This window comes from Chiloscyllium punctatum, chromosome 38 (assembly GCF_047496795.1).
Source record: "Chiloscyllium punctatum isolate Juve2018m chromosome 38, sChiPun1.3, whole genome shotgun sequence".
NCBI classification, from domain to species: Eukaryota; Metazoa; Chordata; class Chondrichthyes; order Orectolobiformes; family Hemiscylliidae; genus Chiloscyllium; species Chiloscyllium punctatum.
In genome coordinates, this window is record NC_092776.1 from 23839411 (window position 1) to 23862660 (window position 23250).

Genomic DNA, 23250 nt, shown 5'->3' on the forward strand with positions numbered 1-23250 from the left:
TGGAAGTACAGAGTGGTACCGGAATGAAATACTGTTGGATGACAAAATACTTTGCCATCTCGTACAAGACAAAGACAAATGCATTGAGAGACAAATGCATTGACAGACCATATCCATTCTTTTATGTACGCTAGTGATCTATGTTATGGCCTCTTCAGCATTATACTTATTAATGAGTTTTGGGGGGAAAAAAGTGTAACAGTTGTCTATGTTAGTTTAAAACTTATTTTGCAATTGTTTTTATCCAGCAAGAAGCAAACTTGTTTACATTTCAATTAGGCCTTTTTTGAACTGAATTCAGGAAAACTAAATTGGATGATCTAATGTGAAAAGCAGGAAAGCAAACAAGAGGATGGGACAGTGAGATGGGTTTTCGATTGTTCTGGCTAAGATCCAAATTTCTTCTTTTCCTGAGCTGCAACCTCAGCAGAACATAAACATCTTAAGTGAAAATTAAGTTCTGTGCATATTAGAGATATGATAACAAAAGTGCTGAATTAACTCGGAAGATCTGGCAGCAGTCTATGGAGAGAGACAGAGAGTTAATGTTTCACAACAGTTCCAAAGAGGAGTTATATTAGACTCAAAATATTAACTATTTCTCTCTCTATGGATAAACATCTCAAGCAAGATCTTAAAATAAATGCTTAAAACCAACAATTGCTAATGGTAGCAGACCTTCCCTAAAGTTAACAAAGGCATCTTATGTCAGCAATCACAAAAATATATTGTTGGTCTGACCAAGAAAGGTGACTGTAGTCTAAGAATAGACAGGACGGGTTGCACCTGAACCAGAAGGGCACCAATATCCTGGGGGGTAGGTTTGCTAGCACTCTTCGGGGGGGTTTAAACTAATTTGGCAGGGGGATGGGATCCGGACTTGTAGTCCAGCAAGTAAGCTAGCTGTGTGTCAGGATGTTCAAGACTGTAGGGAGGCTGTGGAGAAGGTAGCACTGACAGGGACTACTTGCGGACACGGAGATGGGCTCAAGTGCGTATACTTCAATGCAAGGAGTATCAGAAATAAGGTGGGTGAACTTAAGGCGTGGATCGGTACCTGGGACTACGATGTTGTGGCCATCACGGAAACATGGATAGATGAGGGACAGGAATGGCTGTTGGAGGTTCCTGGTTACAGATGTTTCAGTAAGATTAGGGAGGGTGGTAAAAAAGGAGGGGGGGTGGCATTGCTAATTAGAAATGGTATAACGGCTGCAGAAAGGAAGTTTGAGGGGGATCTGCCTCTGGAGGTAGTATGGGCTGAAGTCAGAAATAGGAAAGGTGCAGTCACCTTGTTGGGTGTTTATTATAGGCCCCCCAATAGCAGCAGAGATGTGGAGAAACAGATTGGGAAACAGATTTTGGAAAGGTGCAGAAGCCACAGGGTCGTAGTCATGGGCGACTTCAACTTCCCAAATATAGATTGGAAGCTCTTTAGATCAAGTAGATTGGATGGGGCGGTGTTTGTACAGTGTCTCCAGGAAGCTTTTCTAACGCAGTATGTAGATTGTCCAACCAGAGGGGAGGCCATATTGGATTTGGTACTCGGTAATGAACCGGGACAAGTGGTGGGCTTGTTAGTGGGTGAACCTTTTGGTGATGGCGACCACAATTCTGTGACTTTCACCTTGGTTATGGAGAGAGATAGGTGCGCACAACAAGGAAGTTTTTACAATTGGGGCAAGGGAAATTACGATGCTGTAAGACAGGATTTGAGGAGCATACGTTGGGAGCATAGGCTGTGGTGGAAATGTGGGACTTTTTCAAGGAGCAGATACGACGTGTCCTTGATATGTATGTACCTATCAGGCAGGAAAGAAATGGTCGTGTGAGGGAGCCTTGGTTGACGAGGGAGGTTGAATGTCTAGTAAAGAGGAAGAAGGAGGCTTACATAAGGTTGAGGAAACAAGGTTCAGACAGAGCAGTGGAGGGATACAGGATAGCCAGAAGGGACCTGAAGAAAGGGATTAGGAGAGCTAAGAGAGGTCATGAAAAATCCCTGGCGGATAGGATCAAGGATAACCCCAAGGCATTCTATGCGTATGTGAGAAACCTGAGAATGACGAGAACGATGGTAGGTCCGATCAAGGACAGTGGTGGGAGACTGTGTATTGAGTCGGAAGAGATAGGAGAGGTCTTGAACAAGTACTTCTCTTCAGTATTTACGAACGAGAGGGACCGTATTGTTGAAGAGGAGAGTGTGAAACGGACTGATAAGCTAGAAGAGATACCTGTTAGGAAGGAAGATGTGTTGGACATTTTGAAAAACTTGAGGATAGACAAGTCCCCCGGGCCTGACGGGATATATCCGAGGATTATGTGGGAAGCAAGAGAGGAAATTGCAGTACCGTTGGCAATGATCTTCTCGTCTTCACTGGCAACTGGGGTGGTACCAGGGGACTGGAGAGTAGCGAATGTTGTGCCCCTGTTCAAAAAATGGAATAGGGATAACCCCGGGAATTACAGGCCAGTTAGTCTTTCTTTGGTGGTAGGCAAAGTAATGGAAAGGGTACTGAGGGATAGGATTTACGAGTATCTGGAAAGACACTGCTTGATTAGGGACAGCCAGCACGGATTTGTGAAGGGTAGGTCTTGCCTTACAAGTCTTATTGAATTCTTCGAGGAGGTGACCAAGCATGTGGATGAGGGTAGAGCAGTGGATGTAGTGTACATGGATTTTAGTAAGGCATTTGATAAGGTTCCCCATGGTAGGCTTATGTGGAAAGTCAGGAGGCATGGGATAGAGGGAAATTTGGCCAATTGGATAGAAAACTGGCTAACCGGTCAAAGTCAGAGAGTGGTGGTAGATGGTAAATATTCAGCATGGAGTCCAGTTACAAGTGGAGTTCCGCAGGGATCAGTTCTGGGTCCTCTGCTGTTTGTAATTTTTATTAATGACTTAGAGGAGGGAGTCGAAGGGTGGGTCAGTAAATTTGCAGATGATACAAAGATAAGTGGAGTTGTGGACAGTGAGGAGGGCTGTTGTCGGCTGCAGAGGGACTTAGATATGATGCAGAGCTGGGCTGAGGAGTGGCAGATGGAGTTCAACCCTGCCAAGTGTGAGGTTGTCCATTTTGGAAGAACAAATAAGAATGCGGAATACAGGGTTAAATGGTAGGGTTCTTAGTCAGGTGGAGGAACAGAGGGATCTTGGGGTCTATGTACATAGATCTTTGAAGGTTGCCACTCAGGTGGATAGAATTTGTAAGAAGGCCTATGGAGTATTATCGTTCATTAGCAGAGGGATTGAATTCAAGAGTCGTGAGGTGATGTTGCAGCTGTACAGGACTTTGGTTAGGCCACATTTGGAGTACTGTGTGCAGTTCTGGTCGCCTCACTTTAGGAAAGATGTGGAAGCTTTGGAGAGGGTGCAGAGAAGATTTACCAGGATGTTGCCTGGAATGGAGAGTAGGTCGTACGCGGATAGGTTGAGAGTTCTCGGCCTTTTCTCGTTGGAACGGCGAAGGATGAGGGGTGACTTGATAGAGGTTTATAAGATGATCAGAGGAATAGATAGAGTAGACAGTCAGAAACTTTTTCCCCGGGTACAACAGAGTGTTACAAGGGGACATAAATTTAAGGTGAAGGGTGGAAGGTATAGGGGAGATGTCAGGGGTGGGTTCTTTACCCAGAGAGTGGTGGGGGCATGGAATGCGCTGCCCGAGGGAGTGGTAGAGTCAGATTCATTGGCGACCTTTAAGCGGCATTTGGATAGGTACATGGATGGGTGCTTAATCTAGGATAGAAGTTCGGCACAACATCGTGGGCCGAAGGGCCTGTTCTGTGCTGTATTGTTCTATGTTCTATGTTCTATGTTCTAAGAATGGCAATAAATTGACAAATTCAGTGGAAGTGCTCTGTTGAAAGTAATTTCTCGTTTCTGAAACTAGCTTGAGTATATGTCACTAATAACCTGCATTACAACACTTGCATACTTTCTGAACTAAAGGAAATTCCATTAAAAGGAATGTTGAGGTTAAATTTTTCTGTACATATGTGTAAGAGAACATGAACAAAAAAAGAGCTTAAAAGTAAAACTAGATATTTATCCAGAATTCAACCACATCAATTATGAAAAATGTTGATTTCATCTTACCTGTGAACTGGGCACAGCAAATCTCTCCAACAGAAGGCCTAAAACTTGGTACAGGACTTATGCTATTGCAATATTCAGTCACTGCTTTTTGAAGTTGTTGAAACTGATCTATTGAGAAATACAAAGAAGAAATTTACACTCAAGTATAACAAAGTAGCATCTCAAATGAAGTACACGTTAACAGTATCCACATTCTATACTATATATTTTCTTCCTCAAGATACCTCCACAGTATTTTTCATTCACTAGATTTTGACTCGTCTGTAATATTTGGATAGAACTAATTTCCAATTTAAAACATATAAAATTTCATTTCTAAGATATGGCTTACTCCTCAAGATACGTACTCCAATAATCATCCATACTTTTTTTCCTCTGAACAAGTTTCTCCTCACTTAGGCTCCCTTGCTCGGAATTCAGACTTTTTGCTTTTATTCCCTCTGATCAAGGAGCCATTAGTTATAAACATTTACTACCATGTGGTGAACATCACAGCCAACCTTGTCATTACCAGAAATTTTTAACAAGCTTGGTTCAACTCATCCATGCCAACCAGATATCCTAAATAAATGTAGACCCTGGGGGAACCATGAAGCATTGAGGCAATTGGTCAAAGTACTGCAGATGTACATCTTTTTCATGTCAAATGGGAACAAAATGCACCAAGTGTGAAACTGGAGGAGCAGGAGCACCAAGCTGAAATGGAGCACTGGAAAAACTGACTGCTAAGTCAATAAATAATGGAAATGATGTGAAAACAAAATTTAAAGCAATTTTCATAATCTCACCGCACAGTGGAGACAAGGAAAAGGCAGAGGAAAGTTTTATTTAGGTAACAAGACATACAGCTAGATAATATGACTAATCCATTCCCTGTCAATTCTTAATCAAAGTGATGCATCGGATCCTTGACAGTGCTGTGAAACAGCATTGGTTCAGCAATAACCCCCTACTCAGTGACCTTTGGTTTAGCTTCCACCTGTTAACTAACATTGGTATAGCAGTGAGCTCAAACATGCACTGATAGCTATCCAGACTTCAGCACCATTTATAATTCCTCAAATACTGAAGCAATCCACATCCATACACAACTAGAACTGGACAATATCCATGCTTGGTACAAATGAGGACTGCAGACGCTGGAGATTAGAGTCTAGATTAGAGTGGTGCTGGAAAAGCATAGGAGGCCAGGCAGGATCCAAGGAGCAGGAAAATCTACGTTTCGGACAAAAGCCCTTCATCAGGAATGAGGCCCTGCTTGGGCTGATAAGAGGCAATTAATATATTCATGCCATACAAATGCCAAGCAATGACTATTTCTAACATAAGAGAATCTGTCACCTTATCGCTTTCAACAACATGGTCAGTGAATTCCCCCATGAAAATACCCTGGTGGTTATTAGCCACAGACTGAACTGAACCTGCTATAAAAAAACTTCGGTCTTGAAAACAGGTCAGAGGCTTAGAGTTCTATGACAAGCAATTCACCTCCTGACTCCCCAGAGTCTGTCCACCACCCAAAATCTCTTGGTCAGGGCAGTGCCATAGGAAACTTTTCATAACTAATCCCTGCTATACTCCCTCTAACTCCATAAATGAGTCTAGCTGCCTGGTCTGAGTCTAACTGAGTCTAACTTGAATATCATCATCTGTATCTCTGTGTAAATCATAGTCTAACCAATTAACACGTTCTCATACTATATGAATTGAAGCTCCCTTCACAAGTTTTGTTTTTTGTTTCCTAGTTCCAATAAGTAAGTAAAGAAGTGCTTCATTTTGTCTTTTAGCAATACTTCAATACAGAACTAACAATATCATGATTTTCCCATTGGGACTGCAACAAACCTCGACTTTCAGTTGGACTGAAAGCTATAGAAAATGGTTATAAGCATCATTTGCACAATTCTCTGTTCTATCTTTTGACAAACTACTCAATTCTGCGAAACATCTAAATACTATAAATTATTTGAAATGTCTTACATCTACTAGCTAGCTGCTGACAGAAGAAGCTGCTTGGTGTTTCAACATGTGACACAATGACAGAAACTTCTTCCGCACAAAATGACAATAGAGAATTCTGCACAGATTCACATTTTGTAACATGGTCATTTGTCCTCTTGACATCAGCCCGCTCTAAAAAAAGATGCAGCAATATTACAAGATAAATAATTACAGGAACAATGCAATCAACTATGCCAGTTAATTATGCAGCTTGCAAATAATTTTGTTACCCAAGATCATTTGTTAGTATCATATCGTTCTTTATATTTATACGTTATATTTTATACATAAGTGTACAGAACACACTTTACAAGTTTGCAGATTACATTAAGTGCAAAAATGCTGTAAACAACAAGCAGTGCATAACAGACTTCGAGAATTTAAATGTTGTCTACCTATTTCATCAGTTTAATACAGAAGCATGAAGTGATTTTTTTTTGATAAAATGGCATTACAAGCTAACTAGGACAATATTATGGGTTCTAAGGAACCTGAACAAGGGAGTCGGCATCCAAATCTTTGAAGTTGACAGGACAAGTTGAGATGGCTGTGCTCAAAAACATCTAGAATAGACTAAAATTACTTCAAAAATCTAGGGAAGCTAAGTTGCTCTCCCAAGAGTACAGAATTATACATCGATTTAATATAGCGATTCAAAATCATAAATGGTTTTGATACAGATAAGGGGAAATTGTTTTAAATGAGTCACAAGAGCACCAGTTATTCATGGTATGTTAATTGTAGTGTTGAAATACACAGGTGAAGGGTGTTGCTTAATTACACACTTAGCACACTTCGAACAGACTCTTGTGGCTCAATGGTAGTGTCTCCATTTCTGAGCTAGAAGGCCCAGGTTCAAGTCCCACCTGCTCCAGCAGTGCATACTTACATTATCAGAACCAAAAAAAATCCCTTAGCATGCTTCAAGGGGTTTTATGGTGCAGTGATAGCATCCCTACTTTGGAGCTAGGACACCAAAGTTCAAGCCCCACCTGTCAAAATATATATTATCAAGTTGAAGTGTGAATAGAGACTGCTGTGGCACTGGGTGAGTAGACAGGGGATAGACACAGGTAATGCCAATTTCTGTAAATAAAGGGACCATTAAAAGATTAGCAGCTCGCTTTGAACTTCATCAGCTTGCACAGGATCCATTTGTCATCAAATGGAATAGGCAAACTGAAAAAAAAGTGTAAGAACTGAAAGAAGAATAGTATTTTTTTAAATTTAAAAACAACATATGCAAGCTTATGAACCAGAATGTACTACCTGAAAAGAGCAACAGAAGTAAATTTAATTCTAATCCTCGAATATTTTCCTTGTAAGAAATTAAATTCTCATTTGAAGAGTTATGAGGAATGGGACCCATAGAATGGCTCTTTTAAAAAGCCAGCATAAATATAATGGGCCAAATGACCATTCCATTGCAGCTGCTAAAATTCCAAAATTTTAAATTCTCATTCTTACCAGGATTTCTCTCTGTGACAACTTCATCTCCTCGAACTAAAGCAATTCTTTTTTCTAAAATGTACTTCTGCAACAATTGCCCTGTAACAATAATTATAAAATATAGATATTACACAATTGCACTTTACTTCAACTAAAACTAATTAAAATTATATGGTAAAGAAAAAGCATGTACACTGCAAATAAGATTACCAGATGGCATTATGATCTCCACAGGACAACATGAGACATTATTTGGTTTCCCCAAGATGGTCATAGAGCAAGACTTCTGTAAAAGCTGAAGCCGGACCAATTTGATGCATTCTTCATCCCAGCTACTAAGCTGAGAGACATTTGCAACACAACACTTCACCGCCTAGAAACCAAAAATTGGATTTTGCAATATGTTACACATTTTAACAAACAAAATACATCACAAAGGATACTGCAAATCTTTTATAATCTCACTGTGGGCATATCAATATCAGAACATTTTACCACAAGGACAATCTGCACCATTTAGTGGGCTTACAAAAGCCCATTCCAGAAAGTATGATTGCCAAACAATGTTTGAACTATAACATTCCCCCAATGTGCAAAATAACAATATAAACTTCTTAAATTTCACCAAAAACGAATATCTATTCAACAGCAATGAATAAATCTTATTACCATACTTGAGACATATTGCGATCTTTTCAGAGTCACCACAGCGGATTTCAAAACGAAATGATTGCCAATACTTACTAAAAGTTAAATGAGGTTTAAACTAAGGTGATTAATATTTTTTGGTAATAGTGGAATTTGTTGGTAGGGAAAAGCAATGAGTTGGAGAGCAAGACACAGGAAGACAAATGTGCATACCTTAAATTCAAAGAGCAGAGGAATAGTTTACAGGTTATTATATTCAATTTCTGTTAATAAAGAAAGGGAAATATTATGAACCTAAACAATACATTTTTGGGCATTAACCAATGTATAGACATAAGTAGAAGTGCACAGCAGCCTCAACATGCAGTGGAAGTGAAATGTAGATTTGGTTACAGCAGAATTTGAGAATAAAGGTACAATGCTGTGGACACTAAACAGAAGTTAAATCATTTGCTCAGTTTGGCTTTTAAATGTTATAAAACAGACAGACAGTTTCATGGCCTCAAAGTCACAAAATATGACCGACATAGCTTTTTGAATCTTAAAATTTAACTTCAACAAATGCATAGAAAATATTGACTTCAAGTTAGTTAGTATTTCAGACAACTTACACAAGGTGGCGAAAGAGCCATTTCTAGGTCCAGTGGCCGAATTTTATTTAGTGGGACAGTTTCCCTATTTCCATAGTCAATGTATAAAACATGTGCCTTTTTATGTGCCACATTCACATCATGAACTAATGCACGATACCACTTCTAGAGGAATACAAGGGTTAGAAATAAATTAAAACTCGAGTAAACAAGTATATAATTACTTAATATTTCCGATATCATTTCTTCTACTTTTTGCTGAAAACTGGGTAGAAAATAAAGTGCAAGCAAATATATCCAAAATAGAAAGGCATAGATTTTGATCTGCACAGTAGACAATTTCTTATCACAGATAGAGCTACCAATGCCTCAATATGGAGACTTGAAACTGCATGGAATTTTTGCTCGTAACGTACCTGCCATATTGGACAAGGTCAGAAAGCGTATGTGCCTTACACTAAACTGAAATAAGCAGTAAACCATTGATACATGCATTCTGAGGGATGTAACTAACATTAGACTTTTTATCAAAGGTTAGTTTTTCAGATCCACATACACTTAAGGTGTAACAAGTTTATTAGGCTAAATCAAAGGCTGTCTATACTTTAAAAATCAATTAAAGAAACAAATCATCACTTTACCCAAGCTAGTTATTGCCACTTGCAGCCCCAATACCCCATTCCTAGTCCTGAATATCAGACCTGAAAAGAATAATAGCTTCTTCCTCTGCACACTACAGCTTGCTGTATATACAGAATGCATGGGCACCACCTAATGGGAGTAATAGAAAGCACATTATAATTCATACATTATAATGGACTTTTTGGCCCAGGTTCTCAGATTGTTATAAATCCAGGGACGCTCAGCCAACAGTGGCTATATGAAAATCACAACACCAGGTTATAGTCTAACAAGTTATTTGGAAGTATAGCTTTAACAGCGCTGCTTCTTCATCAGGCAACTCGCGAGGCAGGATCATAAGGCACAGAATTTATAGCAAAAAGTCAATGGCATGCAATTAAAATGATACGCTGAACAAACTGAGAAAGTTTATAGCCTTAAATGTTGTCTTTAAACATTTAGACTAAACTGCAATTTTGAATTATAGAACACATTGCTGCATACGAGAAAAAAGTTATGGTAAGGAAGGATAAGATAATTAAGAACATTTGCCTTAACATCAGTGAATTTGTATAAACAGAACATCAAGTGATAACATTCATGGCAGTTCCTTTCTGAAATTAATAAAGGATGTTTAATTCTGACCTCGGGTCAAAATTCTGTATCAATTAACTTCTCTCCTGAATTATTATCCTTCGCTATTATCTGTCCAGTTCAGAACATGCAATGCTTTTGGTAACTTTTGAGTTTGTTGCAGTAATGCCTTTGTAAACCTGTGTATAAAAATAGTTTGCTTTTTTCGTATGATGGAGTAGCTGGCCAGGGCTCTTGAAAGAAGGGCAATTTCTACTCTCCTGGATTAATAGAATCCATTTAGCCTGGCTTATAGGTATCAGTGTTATGTTCTAACAGTGATGCTTTTGGTAAATGAAGGGAATGATTGAAATTAAACTAAACTGTCTTTAAGAGATCTTTATTCCAGACCAACAAAGAGTGTGATCTCCCGGACAAACCATGAGGGGAGCTGACAGGTCTGCAGTCCACAAGGGATTCCCTGAGCTGTCTCAACTCTGTACTTTAATAAAACCTAGATATCGGTTAAGACCTTCATCTTTTAGAATGGGTTTGAAAGAATCAACAGCAACCTAGATTTGTTCAATATATCGTTTTAATTGCATGACATTGTAATCTTTTGCGATAAATTCTGTGCCGAAGGAGCATTGCTCTGAAAGTTTGTACTTCCAAATAAAGCTGTTGGGATGATAAGCTGGTGTTGTGTGATGTTTTTTTCAACTTTGTCCACCCGAGTCCAACACCTGCACCTCCACAACAGTGGAATCATCAGAAACTTTTTTTGGCAGTAAGTGCCATATTCTGTCGTTGAAATGTACTACAGTCACTCCAAAAGCTACTGAGAGATGCCAAGTACATAAGCATAGTGATGCCAAGATGCCAAGTGAGGGAGGGAGGTAGGGTCTCAGGTAAGTGAATGAGGGGATTAGGGTGACAGGTAAATGGATGAACAAATAGGGAAAGCTTGGGGTAGGTATCCGGTGGATGGGAAAGTGAATGAGCTGTGGGTTCAGTTTAATAGTTGTCTGGGAGTTTGAGCAGATTTTAATAATATAACCTTTTCTGGGTAATTAAGCTTAAGTGAGCCAAACGGTCTAAAATCTCAAAACCTAATTCAGAGTAGGGAACACTCAGGCTTCCAGGCAATGTGCTTTACCAAGGAAATTTAAATTTTTCAGGCAAATCCCAGAGTCATTGCATTGGATTTTCCACATGGTTGATGCACATTTTCAATATATACTGCTGCAATATTTGTCTGCCTATCACAATGTAAACCTTTCATTTAAACACCCCTTGTTATCATATTGTTTTGCATGCAATTAGCATACCTAATCTTGGAAAGTCTCATCTGAATGAGAGACTGGAAAAGTATTGCCATTGTTGTCTACTCAGTTTTATAATTGTCAGCAATGCAGATAGTGGGACAAGATCAGTTGGCTGTAGTACGTCTGCAGTTAAACTTCACTAGCCAAACTCTCAAATAAATGAAACTCCATTAGGAAACAGACCCAGTGAAATAATTACACCATTCAGAAAAGGAACCCTCATTAGAAAAATAAAACTTGACTCCATCTAGGGTTTTGAACATATCTCGATCGATACAAAGATAAAACTATACTTTCTGAAATTGTTATTCTTCTTAACCACAATTGCCTTCATTACCCGTTACCCATTCATTTCACCTTCACCACCTCAGCTCAATTACAACTAGAAAGTCCAACAGAATATCCTGACTGCATATCATTATTGCAAACAAAAAGTACACACATTTTACAACTGGCTGCCAACATGATACAGTGGCTCCAAAAGGTATCAATAAAACTATAGCACTCTTTACCTGATCCTCTGAAAATTTGGCCACACATATTTCCCCTTCATCAGGGATATATTCATCCATGTTATTCACACTTGAGAGTGCCTTCTTCAACGATAATTCAAGTTTTCGCAAGATCTCAAAGTTTTCTGGAGTGAGAATTTGTACATGGAACTCACTTGGATCTTTGAAATCTGTGACAACCACCTGAAAAAAATCAAAATTTAATAATTTATGGTGAAGTTTCACAACTGGCAGTCAAAAACTTTAGGTGACAAGTTCAATAATATATAAAAAAATTAAATGATGCAGAGAGAAATAAGAACTATGAGCAAAAGCAGGCAGTTCAGTCACTCGAGCCCACACCGCTATTTGATATGATCATGGCTGACCTCATCTCATTCTCAGCTCCTTTCCTGCCTGCTCTCCATAACCTTCTAACTCAATTAACAAATAAATGTCAGTGTCTTCCTTAAATTTAGGCAAACAACCCTTAGAGAAATAAATATTCATCTATTTTAAATCTACTATCCTAATCTAAAACAATGACCTCACATTTAGATATCCCCAATGGGAACCATCCTTTACACATCGACTCTGTCAAACCCCTTTAGTACTGACTATCTCAATTAGATCCGCCCTCATTCTTCTAAACTCCAGATAGTACAGAATCAAACTGCTTAATTTCTCTTCATTCAATAAACCCTTCACCTGGAATCAATCTTGCAAACATCCTCTGAATTGCCTCTAATACAACTATATCCCTCATGCAGGGGACTAAAATTGTACATAATACTCTAGGTGTGATCTCATGAATGTTTTTTTTAAAATGCCTTGAACAGTTCTGCAATTCATGCTTGAGGACACTCAAATCCCTCTGCAGCAAACACTGAAGTTTTTCTCCGTTTGGATATTAAGTTGCCTTTCTTTTCTTCCAAAATGGATGACTGCACCAAAAGGATCCAAATGTCATGATTTTTTAAAAAGGGTCAGAGCACATTAACATATGCTGACAGAGATAGAACTTCTTCATCTTTGTCAAATCATAGAAACCAGGCTTGAGGGAAGTAATTTCTTGTCTTTCGTGTTGCAATATTCCCACTTTGAATTTTAAGCAAGATTTGAAGATTAATAATATTTATTTTCCAGTATATTCATAACAAGTCTTGCCTCGCACATGGAGGTCATTCCTCTTAGTATGACACAAAGTAGACATCTTGTTATATCTTAGTAGAATTCAAGTTACAAACTGGTAGAAACCCTAAGTTGGCTTTTTGCAGTCTTGCCAGTAACTGAAAGCTTTAAGGTGTCTGTGCTAAATCCAAAACCCACTGTTTGAAATCGTTCCTGTACAGATCAGTAAAGAAGTGACTACCAAGTCCTATAATTTGTCCATTCAATAGAATAGATGAAACTAGGGTTCAGAAGCAGCTGAATAATATCTGAATCATATCTGAATCTTGGTAGAAATCATTGATAAGCACCACTTCTATGAAATAAGTTAACATGGAAGGTGCAGGTAGCAACTGGTAGAACTTGAATGGCTTGCTAGGCCATTTCAGAGGGCAATTGCATGTCAACCACATTGCTGTGGGTCTGGAACCACAGTGAGGAATATAGGTTATAAACAAAAGACAAGGAGGTGGTAGTATGACAGAACCTAGAATTCAAGTCTGTTGTCCTGCGGTTGGAAAAGGTTGATTTCGAAGAAATCAGCTTACTGCATCATCAAACCAAATTCTAAATTCAACCGAAGCTGTTTATAGAGAACAATGAGTCCAGCTACTGTTGAGGCAATATTTAAGTGGGTATGCTGTTAAAGAAGTTGACCAGTGGAAAACAAAAACATGATAATGCATAAAGATCTGGTTATAAGCCAATAGTTTATCTACAGTATATATACCAACATTAGTGTACACCATCAGATTCCAAATTTATCGATGATACAGAACAACTCTTAAACCAGCATCTGAAGGTTAACCCTTTCAGGCCAGTGGGAGTGCTGGGCACATTGTTATTACCAGCAAAGTTTTCTTCAATGGGATGATATACCTGCTTTCAAGTACTTTGACAATCCTCAAGGGGTTGATAGCTCTATCAAAAGTGCCATATACATGAAATCTCCAGGTGTTGCTGTGGGCTGCTGTCATAATTATTGCTGACTGTTGCCAAGCTACTGAATGTGACTTAAGACTGGATATATTTAAGTTTGAAATTCATTACCAAGATGGAAAAGAAAAAAAGCCAACTGTTGAAATCCCACAAATTCTCATTATTCATCTCAGACCCCTTCTGAATCTCTGAACATTTCTTTTCCCTAAAAAAGCTGCTTTAAGTGAATTTATTCATCCAAAGAGATAAATGGCAGCCCGAAAAAACATGATAGACTTAGAAACTAGTCGCTGCATCCTCGGTGTGCCATCAATTCTCCACCATCCAACACAGTGCACAATTCAAACATTAACATGGGGTGGCACGATGGCTCAATGGCTTGCATTGCTCTCTCTCAGCACCAGGGACCCAGGTTCAATTCCACCCTCGGGCAACTGTTTGAGTGGAGTTTCCACATTGCCCCAGTGTCTGCGCTGGTTTCCCCTGGGCAATCCAGTTTACTACCACAATCCAAAGATGTGCAAGTTAGGTGGACTGGCAATACTAAACTGACCAGAGAATGTAGGCATTTACAGGTCAGATGGATTTGCCATGAAAAATGCAGGGATGACGTAGGAGGATGGGTCTGGGTGGGATGCTCTTCAGAGGGTCGACGTGGACCCATTGGGCCCAATGGCCTGTTTCAACACTGTAGGGATTCAGTGATAAAATTAACTGTATTATCTGTCAGTTATGGAAGGCATCGATGAGACATTTCAAACATCATGCACAGTTTTAGTCCTCTTATTTAAGGTTGGATGTAAATGAATTGCAAACAGTTCATAATAGGTTTATCAGGTAGACACCCTGAATGAACTAGTTTACTTGAGGATAGCTAGGTCAGGCTAATGTTTAGAAGAATGAGTGATGAATTGATTAAAGTATATAAGAACCAGAATAGGCTTGACAAGACACTTGTGAAGAGGTGCTTCCACTGGTGGGTCAGTCCAGAACTAAAGGTGCAATATTTTAAAATTAAGGGCCACCCATCCAAAATAAAGATGTGGTTTTGTTTCTATCACATGGTTGTGCCGCTTTGGAGCGGTCAGCATCAGACAGTCAATGGAGATGGGGTTGTTGAAAATTTTTAGACAAAGATGGGCAGATTCTTGTTTGGTTGGAAAATCAAGAGTTATGGGGTGGGGTTGTGGGAATGTGTTTCTGCTTCGAATTTTTTGGTCCCAAGATTTTTCTGCATCCATCAAAAAAAAATTGATAATCAGAACAGTAATGATTGGTTTGTGCTCTAGATCTGTACACTCAGAAAAGGCTGCCTGAACTCAGGTCATATAGCTGTTACAACTAGCAGATGAGGAAAATGACACTTGAGCCAACGGTGACATTACACAACTCGTGTCAACACAATTGAAGGGGGGGGGTTTCAAACCAAGCAGCAATTATGTTGGTAAATTGATTCTTGGGCACTCAGTTAACAAAGTGCAAAAGCACAATGCACTTCACTGCAGATGTGCAAATCACAAGATTTGTTCCAGTAAACAATATTTCAAACAGATCTCCTGAGAGCATCCGACTGGTGATTGATGCTTAGCATTCAGTTGGATCCGACAAATAAGTCCTGGAGAGACTTAATGATTGTTATTTGTATGACCAAAAACAATATATTCCCATCAGGGTGAGGTATGCCAGTTCTCAAGCTGATCATTATGTAAAAGATTTTCTCTCGTTTTGGATGGGGTGAATGTATGGTGTCTGGAGGATGTGTACATAACAACAGCTTCTCAATTTCTTAACTAAATTACACTATGATGGCTATCCTGTGTCACTGTTGAGATGTCCTAAACTCCAGTCCTTCTTAATAGTATCAATCTTGTCAGTGGCACTGAGATACAACATAATCAGAACAGTATTGTTGGAATAAGGTCAAAGATCACACAATACTAGGTTATCGTCCAACAGGCTTATTTGGAAACTCTGGCTTTCGAAGTACTGCTTCATCATTCATTCTTCATTCGAAAGCTGGTGCTTCCAAATAAACCTGTTGGACAAAAACCTGGTGTTGTGTGATCTTTAACTCTGTCCAACCTAGTCCAACACCAGTACCTCCAAATCATTCTTCGAATAGTACTTGAAACTCTGTATTATTGGTCTCCCAGTTTACCAGCAGATTGGTTTTTTATTGGTATAAAGACTGTTTGACATTTGAATGAAAGACCCTGTGTTGTGCTGGCTTAAAATACTCGACCACAACAAACAATGTATTTCCATCTTCAAAACAGTCCCGTAATGATTGGTCTAAATATCAGAACAGGTACATTAGTCAAGATTACCTTTTTTTCCTGTCTGATTCATACAGCAAGAGGAAAGTATTCTTTCAACTCTAACTGGAATCGGAAAAAAAAAGGAGTACAGCAAATCCAGAGATTCACAAAGTCAATTCAATTATATAAGCATTATGACCTTACATCTACATGAACTGTCATATATTTTAATACTAAAGAGGCCTTAGACACTCATTTTGTCAATTGCCATCTTTCTTAGGGGTCACGAATAAAAAGAGGAAAGAAAGCAGGCAGCAAAACTAACACTTTTTAAAGTATGAGATTCTATGTAGCAATGGAAGTACTGAGTCCAACCATAACCTCAAGAATTGGTTAATATTCAGTGCCTTAGGGGAGATGATGACGAGGCTGAAATTAGACAAAACAGGAATAATATTTACCTGCAAAGTTGATTCTTTTGGCAATTCCATGCTTTTCAGATCAGTTAGTTGAATTTTCTTTTTCTCCATTGTTTTGGTAACTGAACACTAAAAAATATTTCATAACAAGAAAAGACAAATTAATTGAGCAAATTATTATGACATGTTTACTGCTTTATAAGGCCAACTGGTAGGTGCTTCAAAACGGTACAGTAATAAAATATGCTCCATGGCTTTAAGGGAAAATTTCTAGAATTCCAATAAAATCTTTGTTTTGGTTTAATCTGTGGTATAATGTTTGGTTAAGCCCCATGTTTTATTTTATATGCAAAATACACTATTTGATACACTATTCATTTCACTACATAGAAGAAAAACACAAAATGCATGGCAATGTCAGTGATGGCTTATTAGAATTGGAAGAAACAATCAGTTGAATGACTATGAATATATGTTGTGAAGGTCACATGGGGGGAAAGTATTTAGGTATGATAGGAAGTAATTGAATTCATGCAAGACAGAAAGTGAACTAAAACATACACAAAAACCACAAAGAACTCAAATGATGGAGAGATTCGAGCAAGATACAGAAGCAGAGAATTTTATGGTACAGGAAGCCATTCAAGTCATCATCTCTGTACCTGTTTCTCAAAAGAGCTATTCCGCTAATCTCATTCTCCAATCCTATTTCTGTAGCCTTCTAAATTCATCAATTCCAAAAATTTATACAGCTTTTTTGAAACCTCGCACTCCAAATCTTAATGACACACTGAGTGAAGAAGTTTCTCCTCATCTCATTCCTGGCTCGCTTGCTGACAACCTTGAAATTGGGAACTCTAGTTCCTAACATTCAGGAAACAAAAACAGAAAATTCTTCTTTATCCTGTCAAAATTGTTCATAATTTTGAACTCAACAAGCCAGCTCAATCTTCTCACCTCAGAGGTGAATAAGCCCAATTTGTGCAATCTTTCCTTGCATGGCTCAAAGGTAGAAGACAGAGGGTGGTGGTGGAGGGTTGTTTTTCAGACTGGAGATCTGTGACCAGTGGAGTGCCACAAGGATCGGCACAGGGTCCACTACGTTTTGGAAGTTGCATAAATGATTTGGATGCGAGCATAAGAAGTACAGTTAGTAAGTTTGCAGATGACACCAAAATTGGATGTGTAGTGGACAGCGAAGAGGGTTACCTCAGATGACAACAGGATCTTGACCAGATGGGCCAATGGGCTGAGAAGTGGCAGGTGGAGTTTAATTCAGATAAATGAGAGGTGCTGCATTTTGGGAAAGCAAATCTTAGCAGGACTTATACACTTAATGGTAAGGTCCTAGGGAGTGTTGCTGAACAAAGAGACCTTGTTGTGCAGGTTCATAGCTCCTTGAAAGTGGAGTCACAGGTAGATAGGTTAGTGAAGGCGGTGTTTGGTATGCTTTCCTTTATTGGTCAGAGTATTGAGTACAGGAGTTAGGAGCTCATGTTGCGGCTGTACAGGGCATTGGTTAGGCCACTGTTGGAATATTGCGTACAATTCTGGTTTCCTTCCTATCGGAAAGACGTTGTGAAACTTGAAAGGGTTCAGAAAAGATTTAAAAGCATGCTGCCAGGGTTGGAGGATTTGAGCTATAGGGAGAGGCTGAACAGGCTGGGGCTGTTCTCCCTGGAGCGGAGGCTGAGGGGTGACTTTATACAAGTTTACAAAATTATTAGCGTCATGGATAGGATAAATAGACAAAGTCTTTGCCCTGTGGTGGGGGAGTCCAGAACTAGAGGGCATTGGTTTAGGGTGAGAGGGGAAAAGATAAAAAAGAGACCTAAGATGCAACTTTTTCACGCAGAGGGTGGTACGTGTATGGAATGAGCTGCCAGAGGATGTGGTGGAGGCTGGTACAACTACAACATTTAAGAAGCATTTGGATGGGTATATGAATAGGAAGAGTTTGGAGGGATATAGGCCGGGTGCTGGCAGGTGCGACTAGATTGGGTTGGGATATCTGGTCGGCATGGACAGGTTGGACCGAAGAGTCTGTTTCCATGCTGTACATCTCTATGACTCTATCTAAAATCCCTCATTCCTGGTATCATTCTAGTAACTCTCCCTTGCACCCTCTCCGGGGTTTTAGCATCCTTCCTTAAATAAGGTGCCCAGAACTGTACACAATACTCCAAATGTGATTTGACCAATGATTAGTAGGCATGCACCATCAGCTCACTGTTGAAATACTCTATGCCTCTATTTGTAAATCCAAGAATCCTATGTACTTTAACAACTGTTACATTTTACCTGACTAGCTTCAGAGAATAATGCACTTGAACCCAGAGTCCCGATGTGCCTGTACAATTGAGCCTGTAATTGTTTCTCAGTGTTCCTGCCACACATTATCTCACATTTATCCACATTGACATTCACCTGGCAGGTGTCTGGCATTTGGCCAACTTGTCAAAGTCCCTCTAAATTCACTACTCTCCCTAGCTTCATATCAGCAAATTTAGAGATTTTGCCCTTAACACATATATCCAAATTATTTACATAATCAGAAAAAGCAAAAGGTTCCAACACTAATTCTGGGGTACACCACTTTCAATTAATGTCCAGTCAAAAGAAATACCCATCTACACCTACCCTCTATTTCCTATCTTTTAGTCAACTTCTAATCCCTGCCGCCAAGTACCTGTTGATGACAAACATTTCTAATATGCTAACTAATCTGCCATAAGACACCATAGCAAATGATTTCTAAAAACTCAAACATACAACATCCACTACCCATGTCACCTTGTCAAAAACCTTAAATTTATCAGAGATGATCTGACCTGGACAAAGCCATGTTGATTGTCTAATAGTAACTTATTTTTCTCTGAAGTCTATGTTTACCTGATCATATATTATGGCAACCCATCAGTTTTCCCACTATTGATATCAAGATGACAGGTCTGTAATATCCTGGATCATCACTTAACCCTTTCTTAAACAATGGTGTCACATTAGCAATCCCTCCAGTCCACCAGGACTAATCAGTGTTCAGAGGGGCCTGGAAAATTTGTTAATGGCTCCACATTTTGCTCCCTTACCTCTCTCAGCAATCTATGATACATCCTATACTGGTCTGATGACATGTCCACCTGGAATGCTGTCAGCCTTTTTAAGCACCTCTTCTTTTTATCTACCATTATAGTATTTGGTTGCTCAACACTCATTTTCAACTAGGCCATTGTCACCATTTTCTAATTTGGTAAAGACAGAAGCAAACTACTCATTTAGTACCTCTCTGTCATACCCTTTGCTTCAGCAAGCAACTTAGGCTGCTTGTTCCTAATGGGCCCACTCTATCCTTCATAAATATCTCAAATTTATGGAGGATAGCAAACTGAGTATTTTAGAAGAGATCAGAGGAGTTAAATATATTGGAGGATCAAACCAGGAAAATCTGTCCAGGCAATTGATGGTGAGACCACATTTTGTCTTGGAGTTGAGGGGCACTCTTGTCACATCAGTAGTCAGGATGCGTAAATGGTTTAAGGTACAATTGGAAGTGAGGGTTTGCTAAGTTAAAAAGGGGTAATTATTCACAAGCCAACTTCTGTCCAAGCTAAGGTACTAATTCAATCACATTAAGACTGAATGGAATGGGCATTAAGTTAAATGTATCTGACAAGATGGATGGGTTGTCCTAGTGTGACTTGATCTGCTGGCAGAATGGAAACATGCTGGAACAGTTAGTGTAAAGGAAGGAAGGAGGTTAATCCTCGACATGGGAAGGCCCCATTCGTTGATCCTCTTCCTTGTTCATCCTTACCCAACAACTGAAATTTACATACACCACAGGACTCCAGTTTGTTCAACCATGTTCACAGATGCCTTCATCCTTAAAATACAAACCTTTGTTTTCTCATACACTTCATTTCCCTGGTATAGCTCCATTCTAACAAACTCCAATTCAGGGTTTAAGACATTTAACTGCATTAGCAATCCAGTAGCAGACTTAAGACCAAGGAACAGAGTTCGAAGCAGAAGTGGCCATTCAGCCCCTCAGGCCTGTCTCACCTTTCAACAAAATTATGGACGATCTGTCCCAGTACAGTCTTAGCTAGACTACATTAAGCACAACCAGACCTCAATCTTGTCTGTCAAAACCATCTATGACAGACTATTTTACAAAGTATAACAAAACCCTGGTTACCTTCTCACTACCAAGATCGCCAGAAACCCTTCGTCTCATCTCCAACTCATGAGAAATCTGTTTAATCTTGACACTAAGGTGAGATCACATGATTAATTCTCTCTGCCAGCAGATACCCTAGTCTCATTACCTTTTCAATTTAATACTTGCCCAGACTTGCTCCATCCCTAACCCTAACCACCCCCCACCGCCACCACCCCCCCCGCCCCCACACCACACACACACACAATTTCTTGGCTTCTTGATCGACATAGTCGAAAGTGTGTTGCTGGAAAAGCGTAGGCAGCACTCGAGGAGCAGGAGTGTCGATGTTTCAGGCTACCTGACCTGCTGTGCTTTTCCAACGCCACAGTTTTCGACTCTGACTCTCCAGCAACTGCAGTCCTCACTTTCTCTTGATCAACATGCTCACTAACTTGCAATGATGTGGGATAAATAGAAAGATCAAATATTAATAAACAGTATTTTTCAAAAAGTAATATTGAGAAATCACATTTTGAGGGGCAAAGACCACGACATTGAAAACAGTTTTGGTTTGGTTGACCAATAATAAGCTATTCTTTTGCACCATCTTTTTAAAAAAAAAAGATTAACATATTCTCTTCCACTGTCACTACTTGGTTCATATACAAATTAATGATCTACCGCATTATGTTCTGCAGGCAACTTCTCTTTGGTTAATCTTTGATGGTCCTCAGGCCGACTGCTAAATCCAAACAGAAGTTTGTTATTAAAAAGTTCACATTTTTTCATTTGCTATTGCCAAAACTAATAACTTCCAGTATTAAAGTTTATCAACTAAATTTACACTAGCAGACTCTGGCCTCAAAACAGTATTTCAATCGACTAAATAAAAACAAATCCAGTAATGAACTAACAGTGAACATAGGTGTGTCTACTTTTATCATTTCACATGGGCAAACTGCAAACCAAAAAATGCTTTTAGATTCAATAACCAGTGAGCAACTATAAAAGGATGCAAACATCCACATCTCAAATTTCATGCCATTCTGCTAATATTGTATTTTAACTTAAAATGTACTCATCTATAGGCTTTTGCAAGAACTATACCCACAGGGGTGGCACAGTGGCTCAGTGGTTAGCACTGCTGCCCGGGTTTGATTCCTGCCTCGGATGACTGACTGCATGGAGTGTGCACATTCTCCCTGTGTCTACATGGGTTTCCTCAGAGTGTTCCAGTTTCCTCCCACAATCCAAAGATATGCAGGTCAGGTGAATTGGCCATGCTAAATTGCCCATAGGGTGTTAGGTGCATTAGTCAGGGGTAAATAAAAGGAATGGGTCCAGGTGGGTTACTCTTCAGAGGTTCGGTGTGGACTTGTTGGGCTGAAGGGCTTGTTTCCATGCTGTAGGAAATCTAATACATTTCAAAGAATTGGGCATAAAATAAAAGAGAGAACGCAGACAAATGGATTTCATGTAAACTGCTGCTCAGATGTTACTGTTAGTGTGTTCAATCTTTAGGATACAAGAGGTAGGATTGACATCAATGCCACTGAGTAATTCTCACTTACAGAGGTTTTGCAGGTTTACATATGGATTTGTGCACTGGCCAATCAATCTTCTGACATTTCACTGAACAATATAGCTGCTTGCATTGTGCACATCGATTTAATCCTGAAAGAGAACAGAGAACAAAATATTCAAATATTGTAAAGAAATGTCAATTTTACACAATTAAATATAAAATCAAAGTTTTGGAACCAAGTTCTACATGTACACAAATGTCATTCAGCATATTCTCTTCAGTCCTCTTCACCCTTCCTTTCCTTGAATTGCTCAGGTGGTTCCCCATCAACCAGCCATTATATATCAACATATGATTGAATTCCCGACAGTATGGAAACGGGCACTTCGGCCCAACAAGTCCACACTAACACTCTGCAGAGTAATCCACCCAGACCCATTCCCCCGCCCTATATTTACCGCTGACTAATGCGCCCACCACCATGGGCAATTTAGCATGGCCAATTCACCTAACCTGCACATCTTTGGATTGTGGGAGGAAACCCACGCACACAGGGAGAATGCGCAAACTCCATATAGACAGTTGCCAGAGGCAGGAATTGAAGCCGGGTCCCTGGTGCTGTGAGGCAGTAGTGCTAATCACTGAGCCACCGTGCCACCCATGAAAAACTTTGGCCACAACATCAGTTACAAACCACTTCCAAGACATTTCTAAGGTAATTCACAACCTTTGTACGCAAATTGTTCCAAATAGGATCCGAAATCTGTATGCGCTCCATCACAGATAGCTTACCTTCATCTTTTGAACAACATCTATTTCTACCCTGCCTTGACCCATCTGCCATCTAAACCTACATTGTGATCTACTTCAATGCCTGCCTGGCCTCCCATTCCGCTCAATAAAAACATGTGTTGTGTGTACCCAATGTTGCACCAAGTCCCACTCAACCATCCTCCTTTCACACGTTAATCTATAATGGCTTT

General features: G+C 39.5%; 1 protein-coding gene across 2 annotated transcripts in view; it reads right to left on the reverse strand.

The window, feature by feature from the left end:
• Window positions 1-23250, reverse strand: part of tdrd1 (tudor domain containing 1) — a 94396-nt gene that overhangs the window by 40847 nt on the left and 30299 nt on the right. For both annotated transcript variants that reach the window (XM_072557371.1, XM_072557370.1), the window contains exons 5-13: window positions 22314-22416; window positions 21424-21484; window positions 16623-16709; window positions 11816-11998; window positions 8806-8949; window positions 7757-7919; window positions 7565-7645; window positions 6077-6229; window positions 4097-4204 (exon numbers count right to left, since the gene is read on the reverse strand). In XM_072557371.1, coding sequence (XP_072413472.1) covers window positions 4097-4204; window positions 6077-6229; window positions 7565-7645; window positions 7757-7919; window positions 8806-8949; window positions 11816-11998; window positions 16623-16709; window positions 21424-21484; window positions 22314-22416 — 1083 coding nt within the window. The remainder of the gene's footprint in view (window positions 1-4096; window positions 4205-6076; window positions 6230-7564; window positions 7646-7756; window positions 7920-8805; window positions 8950-11815; window positions 11999-16622; window positions 16710-21423; window positions 21485-22313; window positions 22417-23250) is intronic.